Raw genomic sequence first — 18,941 nt, 5'->3', positions numbered from 1 at the left:
GGGATGCGAAAGCTGTTTTCAGGTTGTTGGTGTAATGATTCAGGGATTCCGGACTGGAGCAGATTCGTTTGCCACAAAGACCTAGGCTGTAGGGAAGGGACCGTTTGATGTGGAATGGGTGGCAGCTGTCATAATGGAGGTACTGTTGCTTGTTGGTGGGTTTGATGTGGACGGACGTGTGAAGTTGGCCATTGGACAGGTGGAGGTCAACGTCAAGGAAAGTGGCATGGGATTTGGAGTAGGACCAGGTGAAACTGATGGAACCAAAGGAGTTGAGGTTGGAGAGGAAATTCTGGAGTTCTTCTTCACTGTGAGTCCAGATCATGAAGATGTCATCAATAAATCTGTACCAAACTTTGGGTTGGCAGACTTGGGTAACCAAGAAGGCTTCCTCTAAGCGACCCATGAATAGGTTGGCGTACGAGGGGGCCATCCTGGTGCCCATGGCTGTTCCCTTTAATTGTTGGTATGTCTGGCCCTCAAAAGTGAAGAAGTTGTGGGTCAGGATGAAGCTGGCTAAGGTGATGAGGAAAGAGGTTTTAGGTAGGGTGGCAGGTGCTTGGCGTGAAAGGAAATGCTCCATCGCAGCGAGGCCCTGGACGTGCGGAGTATTTGTGTATAAGGACGTGGCATCAATGGTTACAAGGATGGTTTCCGGGGGTAACAGATTGGGTAAGGATTCCAGGCGTTCAAGGAAGTGGTTGGTGTCCTTGATGAAGGATGGGAGACTGCATGTAATGGGTTGAAGGTGTTGATCTACGTAGGCAGAGATACGCTCTGTGGGGGCTTGGTAACCAGCTACAATGGGGCGGCCGGGATGATTGGGTTTGTGGATTTTAGGAAGAAGGTAGAAGGTAGGGGTGCAGGGTGTCGGTGGGGTCAGGAGGTTGATGGAGTCAGGTGAAAGGTTTTGCAGGGGGCCTAAGGTTCTGAGGATTCCTTGAAGCTCCGCCTGGACATCGGGAATGGGGTTACCTTGGCAAACTTTGTATGTGGTGTTGTCTGAAAGCTGACGCAGTCCCTCAGCCACATACTCCCGACGATCAAGTACCACGGTCGTGGAACCCTTGTCCGCCGGAAGAATGACGATGGATCGGTCAGCCTTCAGATCACGGATAGCCTGGGCTTCAGCAGTGGTGATGTTGGGTGTAGGATTAAGGTTTTTTAAGAAGGATTGAGATGCAAGGCTGGAAGTCAGAAATTCCTGGAAGGTTTGGAGAGGGTGATTTTGAGGAAGAGGAGGTGGGTCCCGCTGTGACGGAGGACGGAACTGTTCCAAGCAGGGTTCAATTTGGATGGTGTCTTGAGGAGTCGGATCATTAGGAGTAGGATTAGGATCATTTTTCTTCGTGGCAAAGTGATACTTCCAGCAGAGAGTACGAGTGTAGGACAGTAAATCTTTGACGAGGGCTGTTTGGTTGAATTTGGGAGTGGGGCTGAAGGTGAGGCCTTTGGATAGGACAGAGGTTTCGGATTGGGAGAGAGGTTTGGAGGAAAGGTTAACTACTGATTTAGGGTGTTGTGGTCCCAGATTGTGTTGATCGGAATTTTGAGGTTTTGGAGGGAGTGGAGCTGGAAGTGGGAGATTGAGTAGATGGGAGAGACTGGCTTTGTGTGCAATGAGAGGAGGTTGAGGTTTGCTGGAAAGGTTGTGAAGGGTGAGTGAGTTGCCTTTCCGGAGGTGGGAAACCAGGAGATTGGATAGTTTTTTGAGGTGGAGGGTGGCATGCTGTTCTAATTTACGGTTGGCCTGTAGGAGGATGCTCTGAACAGCCGGTGTGGATGTGGGTGAGGAAAGATTAAGGACTTTTATTAAGGATAGGAGTTGATGGGTGTGTTCATTGGCTGAGTTGATGTGTAGGTGAAGGATTAGGTGGGTGAGGGCAATGGATTGTTCAGTTTGGAACTGGTATAGGGACTGATGGAAGGAAGGGTTGCAGCCAGAGATGGGAACTTTGAGTGTGAGGCCTTTGGGGGTAATGCCAAATGTCAGACAAGCCTGAGAAAATAAAATATGCAAGCGTAATCTGGCTAGGGCGAAGGCATGTTTGCGGAGGGAATGTAAATAAAACTTAATGGGGTCATTGTGGGGGTGTTGTGAGGGTGACATGGTATTAGAAGGTGGAAAGTGTAACATGAGGTGAAATGAAAATGAAAATAAAAATATATGGGGAGAGATAAAGGTGAACCGGAAAGAAACTGGAGATCTGGAATGAAAAAAGGCGAAAAGGTGTTGGTTACAGCTGGGCTATGTTGGACTTGGGTTGGTAGACAACGATGTGCATAAAGGTTAGTTGGTTGTGTTGCCGCCAAAACACGTTAAAGGACGGAGAAATTCGGGAAAATTTCGAAAAAACTGCGTGTAGTATATTAAAAGGAGTGGTATTGTGGTGGCAGATTATGAAAATGAGGCTAACAATTGTCTGACGAAGAAATAATGGTGTTAAAACCTGTGGGAAGCGGCTAAAAATGATCAGTGATGTGGGAAAAATGGAAATGGAAATAAAGCGAAAGTTATTAGAACTGGCCGAAATGGTTGTTTAAAAGGTGAAAGGAGCTGTTTGTGAACTAGAAACGGTGGATATTATAGCGGCGGTAGTGCTGAAAGCGGCAAAAAAATTTGTTTGGTTATGGTTTGGAAGTGGGTTACGTATTATTGAGTATATATATAGGCGGGATAAAATAGTATAGCAGATTACGGTAAAAAGGAGAAGGTGAATACAAAGTGAAACTACTGGCAAAAACAGAACGAGGAAAATAAGACGACAGAAAAGATTTCGAAATGCAACAGTGACAATAACAAACGTGATTGTTGGATTCAAATTAATGATATCAATATAATGGAAGGAAACATTCCACGTGGGAAAAATTATATATAAAAAACATAGATGAGGTGACTTACCGAACAAAAGCGCTGGCAGGTCGATAGACACACAAACAAACACAAACATACACACAAAATTCAAGCTTTCGCAACAAACTGTTGCCTCATCAGGAAAGAGGGAAGGAGAGGGGAAGACGAAAGGAAGTGGGTTTTAAGGGAGAGGGTAAGGAGTCATTCCAATCCCGGGAGTGGAAATACTTACCTTAGAGGGAAAAAAGGACAGGTATGCACTCGCACACACGCACATATCCATCCACACATGCAGACACAAGCAGACATATTTAAAGACAAAGAGTTTGGGCAGAGATGTCAGTCGAGGCAGAAGTGTAGAGGCAAAGAAGTTGTTGAAAGACAGGTGAGGTATGAGTGGCGGCAACTTGAAATTAGCGGAGATTGAAGCATTTCCTTTCACGCCGAGCACCTCCCACCCTACCTAAAACCTCTTTCCTCATCACCTTAGCCAGCTTCATCCTGACCCACAACTTCTTCACTTTTGAGGGCCAGACATACCAACAATTAAAGGGAACAGCCATGGGCACCAGGATGGCCCCCTCGTACGCCAACCTATTCATGGGTCGCTTAGAGGAAGCCTTCTTGGTTACCCAAGTCTGCCAACCCAAAGTTTGGTACAGATTTATTGATGACATCTTCATGATCTGGACTCACAGTGAAGAAGAACTCCAGAATTTCCTCTCCAACCTCAACTCCTTTGGTTCCATCAGTTTCACCTGGTCCTACTCCAAATCCCGTGCCACTTTCCTTGACGTTGACCTCCACCTGTCCAATGGCCAACTTCACACGTCCGTCCACATCAAACCCACCAACAAGCAACAGTACCTCCATTATGACAGCTGCCACCCATTCCACATCAAACGGTCCCTTCCCTACAGCCTAGGTCTTTGTGGCAAACGAATCTGCTCCAGTCCGGAATCCCTGAATCATTACACCAACAACCTGAAAACAGCTTTCGCATCCCGCAACTACCCTCCCGACCTGGTACAGAAGCAAATAACCAGAGCCACTTCCTCGTCCCCTCAAACCCAGAATCCCCCACAGAAGAACCACAAAAGTGCCCCACTTGTGACAGGATACTTTCCGGGACTGGACCAGACTCTGAATGTGGCTCTCCAGCAGGGATACGACTTCCTCAAATCCTGCCCTGAAATGAGATCCATCCTTCATGAAATCCTCCCCACTCCGCCAAGAGTGTCTTTCCGCCGTCCACCTAACCTTCGTCCCCCCTGCGGGTCCGGGGATTAGAATAGGCCCGCGGTATTCCTGCCTGTCGTAAGAGGCGACTAAAAGGAGTCCATCCCCCTCACGGGGGTAGTTCGCGCCTGCGTCCGGAGACGGACGGTTCCACGACCTATCATCGTGGTCCTTCTGGTTTTTTCACTTCTCGTTTCTTCCTTCCTTTTGTTGGTTCCTTTCTTTGCTCTTCTACACCTCACTGTCTTCCTTACTCTTTCCCTTGCCTTCTCCTTGCCTTCTCATTGCCTTTTTCTCCTTGCCTTCTCATTGCCTTTTTCTCCTTGCCTTCTCATTGCCTTTTTCTCCTTGCCTTCTCATTGCCTTTTTCTCCTTGCCTTCTCATTGCCTTTCTTCTCCTTGCCTTCTCTGGTCTCCGCCTTGGCGTTTGAGACAGTCTGTCCTCTTTCTCCCTCTCTCTCTTCTTTTTCCTCTTCTTCCTTCCTCCCTGTGCGTGTCTGAAGGCCGACCCACGCGTTCGCACGCGTAGCCGGTGACGGTGTAACGCGTAAGTCCCCGCCCTGGGTAGACATGTAAGGCACGCGCGTACCCCCTGGTAAAGGCCAGGCCCGGGGAGGGGTGATTGCCTGAGCTGATACCTTCTGACCATGCCGATTGGTCCCTCCGTCTGTTTCTCGGGAGGTGTGACCTGAGGTGTAAACATTCACCTAAGGCGGGAGTGCCCTCTGAGAGGGTCCCCACAAGGAAGGAGCGCGCCATCGGAGACGCTGGCAATCATGGGGGATTCCTCCGCAATGGATTCTACTCCATCTCTTTCGACTTCGACCCAAAAACGGAAACGTGACCAGCGAACAGTGACAAAAGTACTACCGCCTGCCCCACAGTTCCTCGTAGTTTCTCGAACTGAGGACGGAAAGGATTTTTCCTCTGTCAACCCTTTCGTTATTCAGAAGGGCGTAGATGCCATAGCCGGATCTGTCAAATCCTGTACCAGGTTGCGTAACGGCACCTTATTACTAGAAACTGAGAATGCCTTTCAGGCACAAAAACTGCTTCGGGCCACCCTCCTGTACACGTTCCCTGTCCGGGTGGAAGCCCACCGAACTTTGAATTCGTCTCGTGGTGTGGTCTATACTGGCTCCCTCGACGGATTGACTGACGAGGAGCTTCAATCATTCCTCGCTGAGCAGGGCGTGACGGCTGTCCATAGGGTCATGAAAAAGGTCAACAATGACCTTGTACCGACCCGGACAATTTTCTTGACCTTCGATAGTGTTAAGCTGCCATCGCGCATCAAGGCGGGCTATGAGGTTATTTCTGTTCGCCCCTATATCCCGACACCTACGCGCTGCTACCAGTGTCAGCGTTTCAATCACACTCGACAGTCTTGTTCCAATGCGGCTAAATGTGTCACCTGTGGCAGGGATGCCCATGAGGGTGACTGTCCACCTCCGTCTCCTCGTTGTGTGAACTGTCAGGGTGACCATGCAGAATCCTCCCGCGACTGTCCTGTCTATAAGGAAGAACGCTGTATCCAGGAAATTCGGGTCAAAGAGAAAGTGTCCACCTCGGCTGCTCGCAAGCTATTGGCTAGTAGGAAGCCCACGCTGCTCCCAGCGGGGAAATACAGTACTGTCCTCGCCTCTCCTCGGACTACCCGGGAGGTAGCAACCCAGACATGCGATCTGACCTTCAGCACCACGGTCGTCCGTTCGGCCAGTGCTAAGATCGCGCGGTCGACGTCTCCTCTTCCTCCCATCACCCCACAGACACGAGCACCTTCTTCAGCTTCTGCTAAGACGAAGACACCGAAGTCAGATGCCCGGGCCTTCAAGAAGGAACCATCCCGTGCAGACTTCCTCCGTACCTCGACCTCACAGCCTTCGACCGGTACTTCCACTACACGTCCTTCCAAAAAGGCGCATAGGAAGCACAGTTCTCCTTCCCCGCCACGGCGCATTTCTTCTCTTGCGCCACCCAGCGGCTGCCGCCCCAGGCCGTCATCCGTTTCGCCTGGCCGCACCGCTGGTAGCCGAACATCTGGCCGTTCACCGGTGGAGGAAACTCCCCCTCCCGGCCATCTTCCCAAGATGGCCGATGAACCTATACACCCAATGGACGATGACTGTCCGCCTACTGATAGCGGCGGCAGTGCTCGCTCGAAGCCAGGCCCTCAGCGGCCTTCGAGGTGACCTCTTCTTTCATCTTCCTTTTCTTCTTACGATGGCACTTATTCACTGGAATATTCGCAGCATTCGCTCCAACCGAGAGGACTTGAAGTTGCTGCTCCCCTTGCACCGTCCGCTCGTCGTAGCCCTCCAGGAAACGAAGCTACGCCCATGCGATCAAATTGCCTTGGCACACTACACCTCTGTGCGTTTTGACCTACCCCCTGTGGTAGGTATCCCAGCTCATGGAGGGGTTATGTTGCTGGTCCGGGATGATATTTACTACAATCCCATCACGTTGCACACCGGCCTGCAGGCAGTTGCCATCCGCATTACTCTCCCCACTTTTACGTTTTCCTTTTGTACCGTTTACACTCCATTGTCATCTGCCGTTACCAGGGCAGACGTGATGCAAATTATTGCTCAGCTACCTGCACCATTTTTGTTAACTGGAGACTTCAATGCCCACCATCCCCTTTGGGGCTCTCCAGCATCCTGCCCGAGGGGCTCCTTGTTAGCAGACCTTTTCAACCAGCTCGATCTTGTCTGCCTCAATACTGGCGCCCCTACTTTTCTTTCGGACACATCTCACACCTATTCCCATTTAGACCTCTCTATATGTACTCCCCAACTTGCACGCCGGTTTGAGTGGTATGCACTTTCTGATACATATTCGAGCGACCACTTCCCGTGTGTTATCCATCTCCTGCAGCATACCCCCTCTCCGTGCTTCTCTAATTGGACCATCTCCAAGGCAGACTGGGGGCTCTTCTCTTCCAGGGCGACCTTTCAGGATCAAACCTTTACAAGCTGCGATCGTCAGGTCGCACACCTCACGGAAGTCATTCTCGCTGCTGCTGAATATTCCATCCCTCACCCTCCTTCTTCTCCACGTCGCGTACCGGTCCCCTGGTGGACCGCAGCATGTAGAGACGCTTTACGTGCTCGTCGACGTGCTTTACGCACTTTTAAACGCCACCCTACAGTGGCGAATTGTATCAATTATAAACGATTACGTGCTCAGTGTCGTCGTATTATCAAAGAAAGCAAGAAAGCCAGCTGGGCTGCTTTCACGAGCACCTTCAACAGTTTTACTCCTTCTTCTGTTGTCTGGGGTAGCCTGCGCCGGCTATCTGGCACTAAGGTCCACTCACCAGTTTCTGGCTTGAAGGTCGCAAATGACGTCCTTGTGGCCCCTGAGGCTGTCTCCAATGCCTTCGGCCGCTTTTTCGCAGAGGTTTCGAGCTCCGCTCATTACCACCCTGCCTTCCTCCCCCGCAAACAGGCAGAGGAGGCTAGGCCACTTAACTTCCGCTCCTCGAATTGTGAAAGTTATAATGCCCCATTCACCATGCGGGAACTCGAAAACGCACTTGGCCATCACGGTCCTCTGCTCCAGGGCCAGATTCTATTCATATTCAGATGCTGAAGAACCTTTCTCCTGCGGGTAAAGGTTTTCTTCTTCGTACATACAATCGCATCTGGATTGAGGGACATGTTCCCGCATGCTGGCTCGAGTCTATTGTTGTCCCGATTCCTAAGCCGGGGAAGGACAAGCACTTGCCTTCCAGTTATCGACCCATCTCGCTTACCAGCTGTGTCTGTAAAGTGATGGAGCGAATGGTTAACTCTCGATTGGTTTGGCTGCTCGAGTCTCGACGCCTACTTACCAATGTACAATGTGGATTTCGTAGGCGCCGCTCTGCTGTTGACCATCTGGTTACCTTGTCGACCTTCATTATGAATAACTTCTTGCGGAAGCGCCCGACCGCGGCTGTGTTCTTTGATTTGGAGAAGGCTTACGACACCTGTTGGAAGGCGGGCATCCTCCGCACCATGCATACATGGGGCCTTCGCGGTCGCCTCCCTCTTTTTATTCGTTCCTTTTTAATGGATCGCCAGTTCAGGGTACGTGTGGGTTCTGTCCTGTCACACCTTTCGCCAGGAGAATGGGGTGCCACAGGGCTCAGTTTTGAGCGTCGCTCTCTTCGCCATCGCGATCAATCCAATAATGGATTGCCTCCCAGCTGATGTATCAGGCTCCCTTTTCGTGGACGATTTTACCATCTATTGCAGCGCGCAGTGTACACGTGTCCTGGAGCGCTGTCTTCAGCGTTCTCTTGACCGTCTTTACTCCTGGAGTGTCGCCAATGGCTTCCGTTTTTCTGCCGAGAAGACGGTCTGTATTAACTTCTGGCGCTACAAAGAGTTTCTCCCTCCGTCCTTAAGACTCGGTCCCGTTGCTCTCCCAATCGTGGAGACAACAAAATTTTTAGGTCTTACATTTGACAGGAAACTTAGCTGGTCTCCACATGTGTCATATTTGGCCGCCCGTCGTACCTGTTCTTTAAATGTCCTCCGTGTTCTCAGTGGTCTGTCGTGGGGAGCGGATCGAACCGTCCTACTTCGTCTATATCGGTTGATCGTCCGCTCCAAGCTGGATTATGGGAGCTTCGTATACTCCTCTGCACGGCCATCCATCTTACGCCGCCTCAACTCCATACAACATCGGGGTTTACGACTTGCGATCGGAGCATTTTATACCAGTCCCGTAGAGAGTCTTCATGCTGATGCTGGCGAATTGCCACTCACCTACCGGCGCGATATACTGCTTTGTCGGTATGCCTGTCGGCTACTGTCAATGCCCGACCATCCGTCTTATCGTTCCTTTTTTGACGACTCTCTTGACCGTCAATACGGGTTGTATGTCTCTGCCCTGCTACCTCCTGGCGTTCGCTTTCGTCGCCTCCTTCAACACCTTACTTTTTCCCTCCCTGCAACCTTTCGAGTGGGCGAGAGCCGCACGCCACCTTGGCTCCAGGCTCAGGTCCGCGTTCACCTTGACCTCAGCTCGCTCCCAAAAGAGGTCACTCCCGGTTCGGTCTACCACTCCCGTTTTTTGGAACTTCGTTCGAAGTTCATCGACATGACTTTCATTTATACAGATGGCTCTAAGACCAATGACGGGGTCGGGTGTTCCTTTATTGTCGAGGCACAAAGTTTCAAATACCGGCTCCATGGCCATTGTTCGGTCTTCACAGCTGAGCTCTTTGCCCTCTACCAGGCTGTTCTTTACATCTGCCGCCACCGACATTCTGCTTATGTCATCTGCTCAGATTCCCTGAGCGCCATCCAGAGCCTCAGTGATCCGTACCCGGTTCACCCTTTCGTACACCGGATCCAACGCTCTCTTCAGCAGCTGGTGGACGTCGGTTCTTCAGTTAGCTTTATGTGGGTTCCTGGCCATGTCGGTATCCCTGGGAACGAAGCTGCAGATGCCGTGGCCAAGGCTGCGGTACTCCAGCCTCGGACAGCTTCTTGTTGTGTCCCTTCGTCCGATTTTAGCAGGGTGATTTGTCGGCGCATCTTATCTCTGTGGCATGCCGATTGGGCTGCACTTACCGACAACAAGCTTCGGGCCTTAAAACCTCTTCCCGTGGCTTGGACGTCCTCCTCACGCCCTTCTCGGCGGGAGGAGGTCGTTTTAGCCCGGTTAAGAATTGGACACTGTCGGTTCAGCCATCGCCATCTGCTGACGGCTGCGCCGGCGCCGTTCTGCCCATGTGGGCACTTGCTGACTGTTAGACACATTTTAATGTCCTGTCCAGATCTTAACACACTGCGCCTCGATCTTAACCTGCCAAATACTTTTGATGCCATTTTAGCAGATGACCCACGAGCAGCTGCTCGTGTTCTTCGTTTTATCAATTTGACAAACCTCGCTAAGGACATTTGATGATGCTGTTTTTTAATCCTATGCCTGTCAGTCTGTCTTTTATCGTGTTTTCCCTTTTAGTTGTTGTGGTCAACTTGTGCCTCGCGGAGCATTCTTAGAGTAGTCAGGGCGCTAATGACCATTGAAGTTGTGCGCCCCAAAAAAAAAAAAAAAAAAACCTAACCTTCGTAACCTGTTAGTTCATCCCTATGAAATCCCCAAACCACCTTCCCTACCCTCTGGCTCCTATCCTTGTAACCGCCCCCGATGCAAAACCTGTCCCATGCACCCTCCCACCACCACCTACTCCAGTCCTGTAACCCGGAAGGTGTACACGATCAGAGGCAGAGCCACGTGTGAAAGCACCCACGTGATTTACCAACTGACCTGCCTACACTGTAATGCATTCTATGTGGGAATGACCAGCAACAAACTGTCCATTCGCATGAATGGACACAGGCAGACAGTGTTTGTTGGTAATGAGGATCACCCTGTGGCTAAACATGCCTTGGTGCACAGCCAGCACATCTTGGCACAGTGTTACACCGTCCGGGTTATCTGGATACTTCCCACCAACACCAACCTATCCGAACTCCGGAGATGGGAACTTGCCCTTCAGTATATCCTCTCTTCTCGTCATCCGCCAGGCCTCAATCTCCGCTAATTTCAAGTTGCCGCCACTCATACCTCACCTGTCTTTCAACAACTTCTTTGCCTCTACACTTCTGCCTCGACTGACATCTCTGCCCAAACTCTTTGTCTTTAAATATGTCTGCTTGTGTCTGCATGTGTGGATGGATATGTGCGTGTGTGCGAGTGCATACCTGTCCTTTTTTCCCCCTAAGGTAAGTCTTTCCGCTCCCGGGATTGGAATGACTCCTTACCCTCTCCCTTAAAACCCACTTCCTTTCGTCTTCCCCTCTCCTTCCCTCTTTCCTGATGAGGCAACAGTTTGTTGCGAAAGCTTGAATTTTGTGTGTATGTTTGTGTTTGTTTGTGTGTCTATCGACCTGCCAGCGCTTTTGTTCGGTAAGTCACCTCATCTTTGTTTTTTATATATAAAGACTGAATTTTTATGTTTATAAAGATTGCTGTTATTTCAAACTTCATTATTTTGTGATCAGTGATCAGATTTCATTGCTGCAGTTGCAAAATTAAGTTCTTAATCAGTGAGATATATCTTGGGTTCCATTTTTAGCAAGATTATCAGCCAATATGAAATTAAACTGATAAACATTAGAGAGCTCCTAAAAAGTACAAACTCAGGGTTGGAGAACATGAGATACCTGTCTTTGCACAGGATGTTACATCTACATACATATACCTCAAGCCACTGTATGGTGTGTGGTGGAGGGTGATTTGTTCCATTGTTAGTCATTCCTTTTCCTCCTCCACTTGCAAATGGGGTATGGGTAACAGATTTGCCTGCATTACTCTATTCAAGCCATCATCTCTGTTATATTGTTCTTAAGATACACATTTGAGACAGTAGAAATGTTTTGCAGTCTGCCACAGATGTTAGTTTACTAAACTTTTTAATAGGATTTTGTAAAAACAATGTTTTTTTCCTACAATTCTCATATTGATTGACCTGACCCACTACCAGTCTAGCAGTACACTTCTGAATTGTTTCGATGTTTGCCTTTAATCCAAACTGGTCTGGACAACAAACATTTCAGCAGTTTGCAAAGTGTTCAGCATGTGGTCTCCTTTCTAGGCTGACTGTATTCTTTTTAGAATGTTCCCAATAAATGAATGCTGACCACTCACCTACATTACAACTGACGTAACATGCTTGTCCATTTAATGCCACTTTGTTATGCTACACAGTGATCTTCAGTACGACCGAGAGACATACCTTTAATATTGTATTTGAACATTACAGGAATATTGTTAAATCCATCCTAGTCATAATCAAATGTATGGTGTCTAGGAAACCCACTTTCTCAGGTCACTAGAAAACATTCAAAGAAATCGTATTAATGAGTTTTATTACAAAAGGAAAAGATTACAATACTTTACTTTGACTATTACACAGAAATGTCGCGAGCAAAGAGTGACATACGAAATAAACAAGCTTCTTCAGTACAAACGATTCCTTAATCGCTGCTATAAAAGTGCGTAATCTTGAAGCTGCTGTTCAAGTGGGCCGCAACCAGTCGGGCGCGGTGCTTGTGCCCTCTTCACGTAGGGCCCACTGCTGTCGCGTTGTTGTCCTGGAGAGGAGTTAGTCTGTGTGCTATTGGCTGATGTCTTCTCACAGCCATCCCTTCTCTCTCGTTCCCTGTGATCAAGTTTATGCCATCACAAATATTTCTACAACCCATCCACAGTAACTTAACATTTATCCACGTTTAAAGTAAGCTGTCATTCATGGTACCACATAGAAAACCTGTCACTCAATGGCGACAGTTTTCTGTAAACACCACCATCAGTGAACAGTCTGATTGTTACTCTCCACATGGCGGATGGACCATTAAAACTTACTTTAAACTGTATGTTAAAAATTGGTATGAGAAGTGGAACTTAACATATCAAAGTTGTAAAACCGAATTGGATTAACAAAAACTTTGGGAGTGATTAAAATCAACATTGTGGGTTTTGAGGATGGCATTACTGTACCATTGGACAGCCTGAAGAAGTATCTAATCTAGTACTTACCTTTTGCATCTTTACACCACTGCTAACTGGAGCCATGTCATGACAACACAATCACTCCCAGGCCACCCTTGCTTTACGTGGTTCTGTTTTCTTTTCATTAATCTGTTTTCAGTCTCATAGGGGCACTGTTTTCTATACATCCCCTTTTGTTACTTTTGTCTGTTTTTCAGCTAATAACTTATGTGGGTTTCGAGTCCTCTGTTAAAAGAATTGCATTGTTAGTTTTTTGTCTCATCTTGCCCTATGTTACTTCAGTGTCCCTGGAATTCTCAATGGCTGTCAGCTACATGGCAAGTGTTATTTGCTCAGCACGTTTCTTCTCTCTTTGCCAATTGGAGGACTCTCTAGTACAAAAGTTAGTACATCTGAGGCCACTAGCGTGTTTACGTAACTGTTGCCACTGTTAAAGTAGAAATCTTTTCTAATTGTAATTACAATATATGTAAAAGGTAGCAGAAGAAACTGAGAGGACAAATACAGAAGGAAAGGTCAAAATGGGAGGTAATCACAGAGACCATATTTAGTGGAAGAAAATGAGAAAGGGAAGTGAAAAGGAATGAAGTAGTCAGATAACAAAATTAAAATAAGAGCCAAAGGCAGAGGACAAGGAGTAAACAGGGAAAAGTGGAAGAGAAATTGAGCTCTTGGGAGCTCTTCTTCCATGGTAAACATTATTAGTTGCTTCAACATTTTAGGGATTTATTTTGAAAAGCAAAGCCAATCAGAGCACTCAACAGTAGCCACTAATGAGCAAAAATAGGTTGTGATGGAAATTGCAGCCACCAGCAAATTTAATGTGTTCTTGAGACTAGAATAAAGCCACATACATAAGATCTTTAGAGTTCGCCAGGAACTCTAAAATGTGTGCTGGATATACCATAGTATCTAAAGCAGAGCAGAAATTGCAGCGTTTGAAGTTATCGAGACAGGTAATTGATGGATTTTTCCAGTAGCTTAAAAGCAGTATTTTTATATTATAGTTAAAGTTGTAAAATGGTTGTAAAGTTTCAACCGAATATGAAGCAACACTTGTGTATCTGTGGGTTCCTAGATTATGCTTTACCAACAAAAGTAAATAGAGCAAAGATTGTCAGGAAAATACTACGTCTCTTCTTCAATACTAATGGACAATCATTACAATGGTAATTGCATAATGTAAGACTGTAATTGAAAACTGTTGGAGTTGGGATTCCTAATCAATGCATAAGAATCCAACAGCAGCTTAAGGTTGACCTGTAAGGAATTGTTCCACTAAAACACTGCTTGCTTACAGGACTTGAAATGGTCTAAGCTTTTCCTCATGGTCAAATCTACACTCTTTTGCAACCACAATGCTGTCTATATTTTATTCCACTTCATTTCTTTCTTTTCTCAAAAGTGAAAGAAATCATCAATTTGCTTACAGTTGAGTGCTGTTATGTAAAAGTGGCTGTCACCTAAGAAAGCTTTCCTGAAGAAACTACTCACAGACATTGTATCAGTCTTAGATAGCACTTTGGAAATGCAGGGAATTTGTATTTCTTTCTCAAATATATCAAATTCTTTCTATTACAGTTTCTGACAGACATAATCTTACTTGTGTATACTTCAGAGTAAATGTCTTTCTTATTAACAGTTTTTTGTGTATCATTCTGATATAAGAAACTGAAAAGTGATGACATAAGTATTCCGAATGACGTGACCTATATGTGATTCTTGTTTTGAGGACATTGGTAGTGGTAGACTGCTTGGCAGTACTAAATATTTCATGAAAGTTTTGGTATACACTGGAATGATTTTATGAAGAATTACCTTATTTTTAAATTTAGTGATATTTAGAAATAATTCATCCAGTGCCATGTCATTTTTCCTCTCACAGCATGAAATAAAAGTTAATATAACCTTGTGATAAAGTTTGGGGCCTTTAGTATCTTCATGGAGAAGTACTTCTCGGACTTTTTACTTTAACCTTATGTTGTTTGAAGCACACAGTCGGCAAGGTCTAGTTCAGTTACTGTTCTTTGCATCTTCTTAGCTGTATATGATTACACAATTGTTTCCATTTTATGCTGAAACAGGGATTTCTGAAGGTCACACACACTAATTGCACTACATCACATTTGCAAAGTTTTTGTTTTGGCGGATTTTGTTTCCTTCAGTATTTCTTCTGTTTTCAGACTTTTAACTGCTTTTTGATGTATTTTCACATGCTTTCAATGTTTTTTGTGCTTAACTTTTTGTGAGTTAATGATTCTTAACTTTTGTGAGTTAATGATTCTTAACTTTTGTGGGTTAATGATTCTTAACTTTTGTGGGTTAATGATTCTTAACTTTTGTGGGTTAATGATTCTTAACTTTTGTGGGTTAATGATTCTTAACTTTTGTGGGTTAATGATTCTTAACTTTTGTGGGTTAATGATTCTTAACTTTTGTGGGTTAATGATTCTTAACTTTTGTGGGTTAATGATTCTTAACTTTTGTGGGTTAATGATTCTTAACTTTTGTGGGTTAATGATTCTTAACTTTTGTGGGTTAATGATTCTTAACTTTTGTGGGTTAATGATTCTTAACTTTTGTGGGTTAATGATTCTTAACTTTTGTGGGTTAATGATTCTTAACTTTTGTGGGTTAATGATTCTTAACTTTTGTGGGTTAATGATTCTTAACTTTTGTGGGTTAATGATTCTTAACTTTTGTGGGTTAATGATTCTTAACTTTTTGCGGGTTAATGATTCTTAACTTTTTGCGGGTTAATGATTCTTAACTTTTTGCGGGTTAATGATTCTTAACTTTTTGCGGGTTAATGATTCTTAACTTTTTGCGGGTTAATGATTCTTAACTTTTTGCGGGTTAATGATTCTTAACTTTTTGCGGGTTAATGATTCATTCTTTTTCTTCTGTGTTTAATTTTTCTCTGACTTTTTTTATACATTTCTAGATTTTAACACTGCCATTTTACTAGCATTTCACTTCATTTCATTTTGGGATTCAGTGTTGTGTAACTGTGATACATTTACACACTTTGTGCTTCCTGATTTTCTTCTTAAGTTCCGCAAAGTGGGCGCCTTTGTATCTGAAAGTCAGATGTCTTTGCTATAGTGATTTTTCAGTTTGATTTATTATTCTCACAAATTAGTGAAACACTTGCTGTAAAACTATACACAATATATGAATGTCTTTTGCAGGTATTGTACAGTACTTGCAGTTCAGGTATCAGCAAGGAATTCTTTACCGTCTGAAAGCTCTTGGGGAACGACATAACATGGATATAACTATTGAAGGCTTTCATTCGTGGATGTGGCGTGGTCTGGGGTTTCTTCTACCCTTCCTTTTTGTTGGATATGTTTTTCAGCTCGTTAATGCATACACATTGTACAACTTGTCATTCCACCCTGAAGCAACTTGGCAGGTAAATTATAAAATTTACATTGATTGTTATTGACTATAAATGTCTAGTTCATAAAACATTCTATGGCCAAGGATGGAGCGTGACATTTTGGAAGCAATTAAGTAATTTTTTATTTCTAGGTCCCCGTGTCTTCGGGATTATTCTTTGTGTTATTCATTGGCAATGCTGTCACCACATCACTGGTTATTCCCCAAAAGCTGAGAGAGCAGTACAATAGTGGTAGTAAACCCATGGGGAGCCACAGTAAGACCCAGGTAAGACAGTTTTAACCCCTTAACATACCCCTCACTCACTAATATAATACAGTTGCCACTGTTATGAACTGTAAATGAAATGTGATTAAATGATTTTAAAGACTAATAAAATGGACAATATATTGTAATTTCCTAAATTTACATCAAAGAGCTCCATAAGCAAAAATAATTGTGAATAAAAATGGTGCTTTCTTTTTCTGTATGCTTTACTTTAAAACAAAGGCAATGGCCTTGCCGCAGTGGCTACACCGGTTCCCGTGAGATCACCGCAGTTGAGCGCTGTCGGGCGTCGTCGATACTTGGATGGGTGACCATCCAGGCCACCATGCGCTGTTGCCATTTTTCAGGGTGCACCCAGCCTCGTGATGCCAATTGAGGAGCTACTCGACGAATAGTAGCGGCTTCGGTCAAGAGTACCATCATAATGATCGGGAGAGCTATGGGCTGACCCCACACCCATCCTATCCACATCCTCCACTGAGGATGACACGGCGGTCGGATGGTCCTGGTAGGCCACTCGTGGCAACTTGGAAATTGAAAATCATTTTAATCTCGTGCCATACTTTGATGAGTCTAACTTGTGATAACAATTTTGGACCGAACATGAATATCTCGAGTCACTCGAGGAAACAAATGTGGACCTAATGTGAACATTAAGAAGTCACACTCACAGGGAACGAAAGTCGGTTCAAACATAAAACATCGTGAGTCTAACTTGTGAGACACACTTGTCATTTAAAATTTTGGTCTTGTTCATACCATTACACCACAAGAATTAGTCACAATGCATTAAATCTGTGTTATAAAGAAAGTGTACTAGTGATTTTGTACTTCAGTTTTTGAAGAAAAATTTGATAAGACCCTGCATAATGTTAAGAGAACGTGTTGTGAATGTAGTGATGGAAGAATCTAGTGGCAGAAAAATGATTGTACAAAATAGAAAGCATGCAGAATTTAATAGAAGAGGAAAATTTAATAGCTAAGTAATGTCTGTCTTGGATTTGGCAGGAAGAGAAACACACACCAATAATTTGGAAATATTCTGAGACTCAAGGCATAAAAAGCATCTGTTTCAAATCTGTTGGGTGAACACCCAGGATTATTAGAACTATTTTCAGTTATGTTTGATGAAAAATTTTGAGAAACACTTATTACAGAAACAAATCTCTTCACACGTCGGATAATAGACTATGAGTGGAAAAACCCGAAAAAGGACAACACTTATTACTTTGTTACTTTTGATGAAATGAAGGTGTAATATGCACTGTGCATTTTGATGGTTCAAGTCAGATAACCAAGTATTCAAATTTATTGGTCTAAAAGACTAGTAGTAAACCACCATTATTTAAAAAGATAATGCCTTTTTAAAGACTTAAACAAATTTAGGAAAAAATAGGAACTTTGTGGTAAGTTCTGCAAATGTAATTCGCTTACGTATATATGACCACTGCCTGCCGAGGGGTGTGTGCTCCAGAAAAGACGTCCTAATGTTTCAGTCTCTATTTGATGTTAACAAATTTCCCCTCTTCAGAAATGCTTGTCTTGACATTGCCAGCCTACATTTTATATCCTCTCTCCTTTGGCTGTGATCAGTTATTTTGCTGCCCGAATAGGAAAACTCATCCACTATTTTCAATGTCTCATTTCATAATCTAATTTCCTCACCACCTCCTTTCAACACACCGTCCATTATGTTTAAATAGTCTTCAAAGTCCTTTGCTGCCTGTGAACGAATTACAGTTTCATTGCAAACCTGAATTTTTATTTCTTCTCTTTGGACTGTAATTCCTACGCCAAAATTTTCTTTGGTTTCCTTCATTGCTTTCACATTGTAGATTGAATAACATCAGGAATGGTCTACAACCTTGTCTCACTCCTTTCTCAACCACTCCTTCCCTTTCATTCCCCTCACCTCATACAACTGCCATTTGGTTTCTTTACATGTTGTAAATGGCCTTTTGCTCCCTGTATTTTACCCCTTCTACCTTCAGCATTTCAGAGTATTCCAGTCAACATTGCCAAAAGCTTTGTCTACAAACGCTAAAAACGTAGGTTTACTTTTCCTTACCCTGTCGTCTAAGAAAAGTTGTAGTGGCAGTATTGGCTCACATTTTCCTACATTTCTCTGAAATTGAAACTGATTGTTCCCGAGGTCAGCTTATAACAGTTCTTCCAGTCTTCTTCTGTAAAGAATTGGCATTAGTATAGCCACACCTGTCAGCAGCTGCTTTCTTCGGATTTGGCTTTATTACATTCTTCTTGAAGTCTCATGGTATCTCACACATCTTGCATATCAGATGGAAGAGTTTTGTCATGGCTGGCTCTCCCAAGGCTATTAGTAGTTATAACTGAATATCATCTCCTCCCAGGGCCTTGTTTCAACTTAGGTCTCTGAGTGCTCTGTCAGATTCTTCTCGCACTATCAATCTCCCATCTCATCTTCATCTGTGTCCTCTTCCATTTTTATAATATTTGCCAATTTCATCTCCATTGTATAGACCCTTTCACCCTTCAGGTGTCCCTTCTTTGCTTAGGAATGGTTTTCCATCTGAGCTCTTGATATTCATACAAATGCTCCTCTTTTCTACAGAGACATCTTTAATTTTCCTGATTGTAGTATCTATCTTTCCCCTATTAATATATGCTCCTAAATACTTAAATT

General features: G+C 44.7%; 1 protein-coding gene across 1 annotated transcript in view; it reads left to right on the top strand.

The window, feature by feature from the left end:
• LOC124786574 (transmembrane protein 120 homolog) overlaps positions 1 to 18,941 on the top strand; it is an 82,811-nt gene that overhangs the window by 40,521 nt on the left and 23,349 nt on the right. The window contains exons 6-7 of the mRNA XM_047254275.1: positions 15,802 to 16,025; positions 16,145 to 16,279. Of these exons, the coding sequence (XP_047110231.1) occupies positions 15,802 to 16,025; positions 16,145 to 16,279 (359 nt within the window). The remainder of the gene's footprint in view (positions 1 to 15,801; positions 16,026 to 16,144; positions 16,280 to 18,941) is intronic.

Source organism: Schistocerca piceifrons, chromosome 1, assembly GCF_021461385.2.
Source record: "Schistocerca piceifrons isolate TAMUIC-IGC-003096 chromosome 1, iqSchPice1.1, whole genome shotgun sequence".
NCBI classification, from domain to species: domain Eukaryota; kingdom Metazoa; phylum Arthropoda; class Insecta; order Orthoptera; family Acrididae; genus Schistocerca; species Schistocerca piceifrons.
The sequence above is the reverse complement of the archived record's forward strand: the minus strand, read 5'-3'. Positions and strand labels throughout refer to the sequence as shown.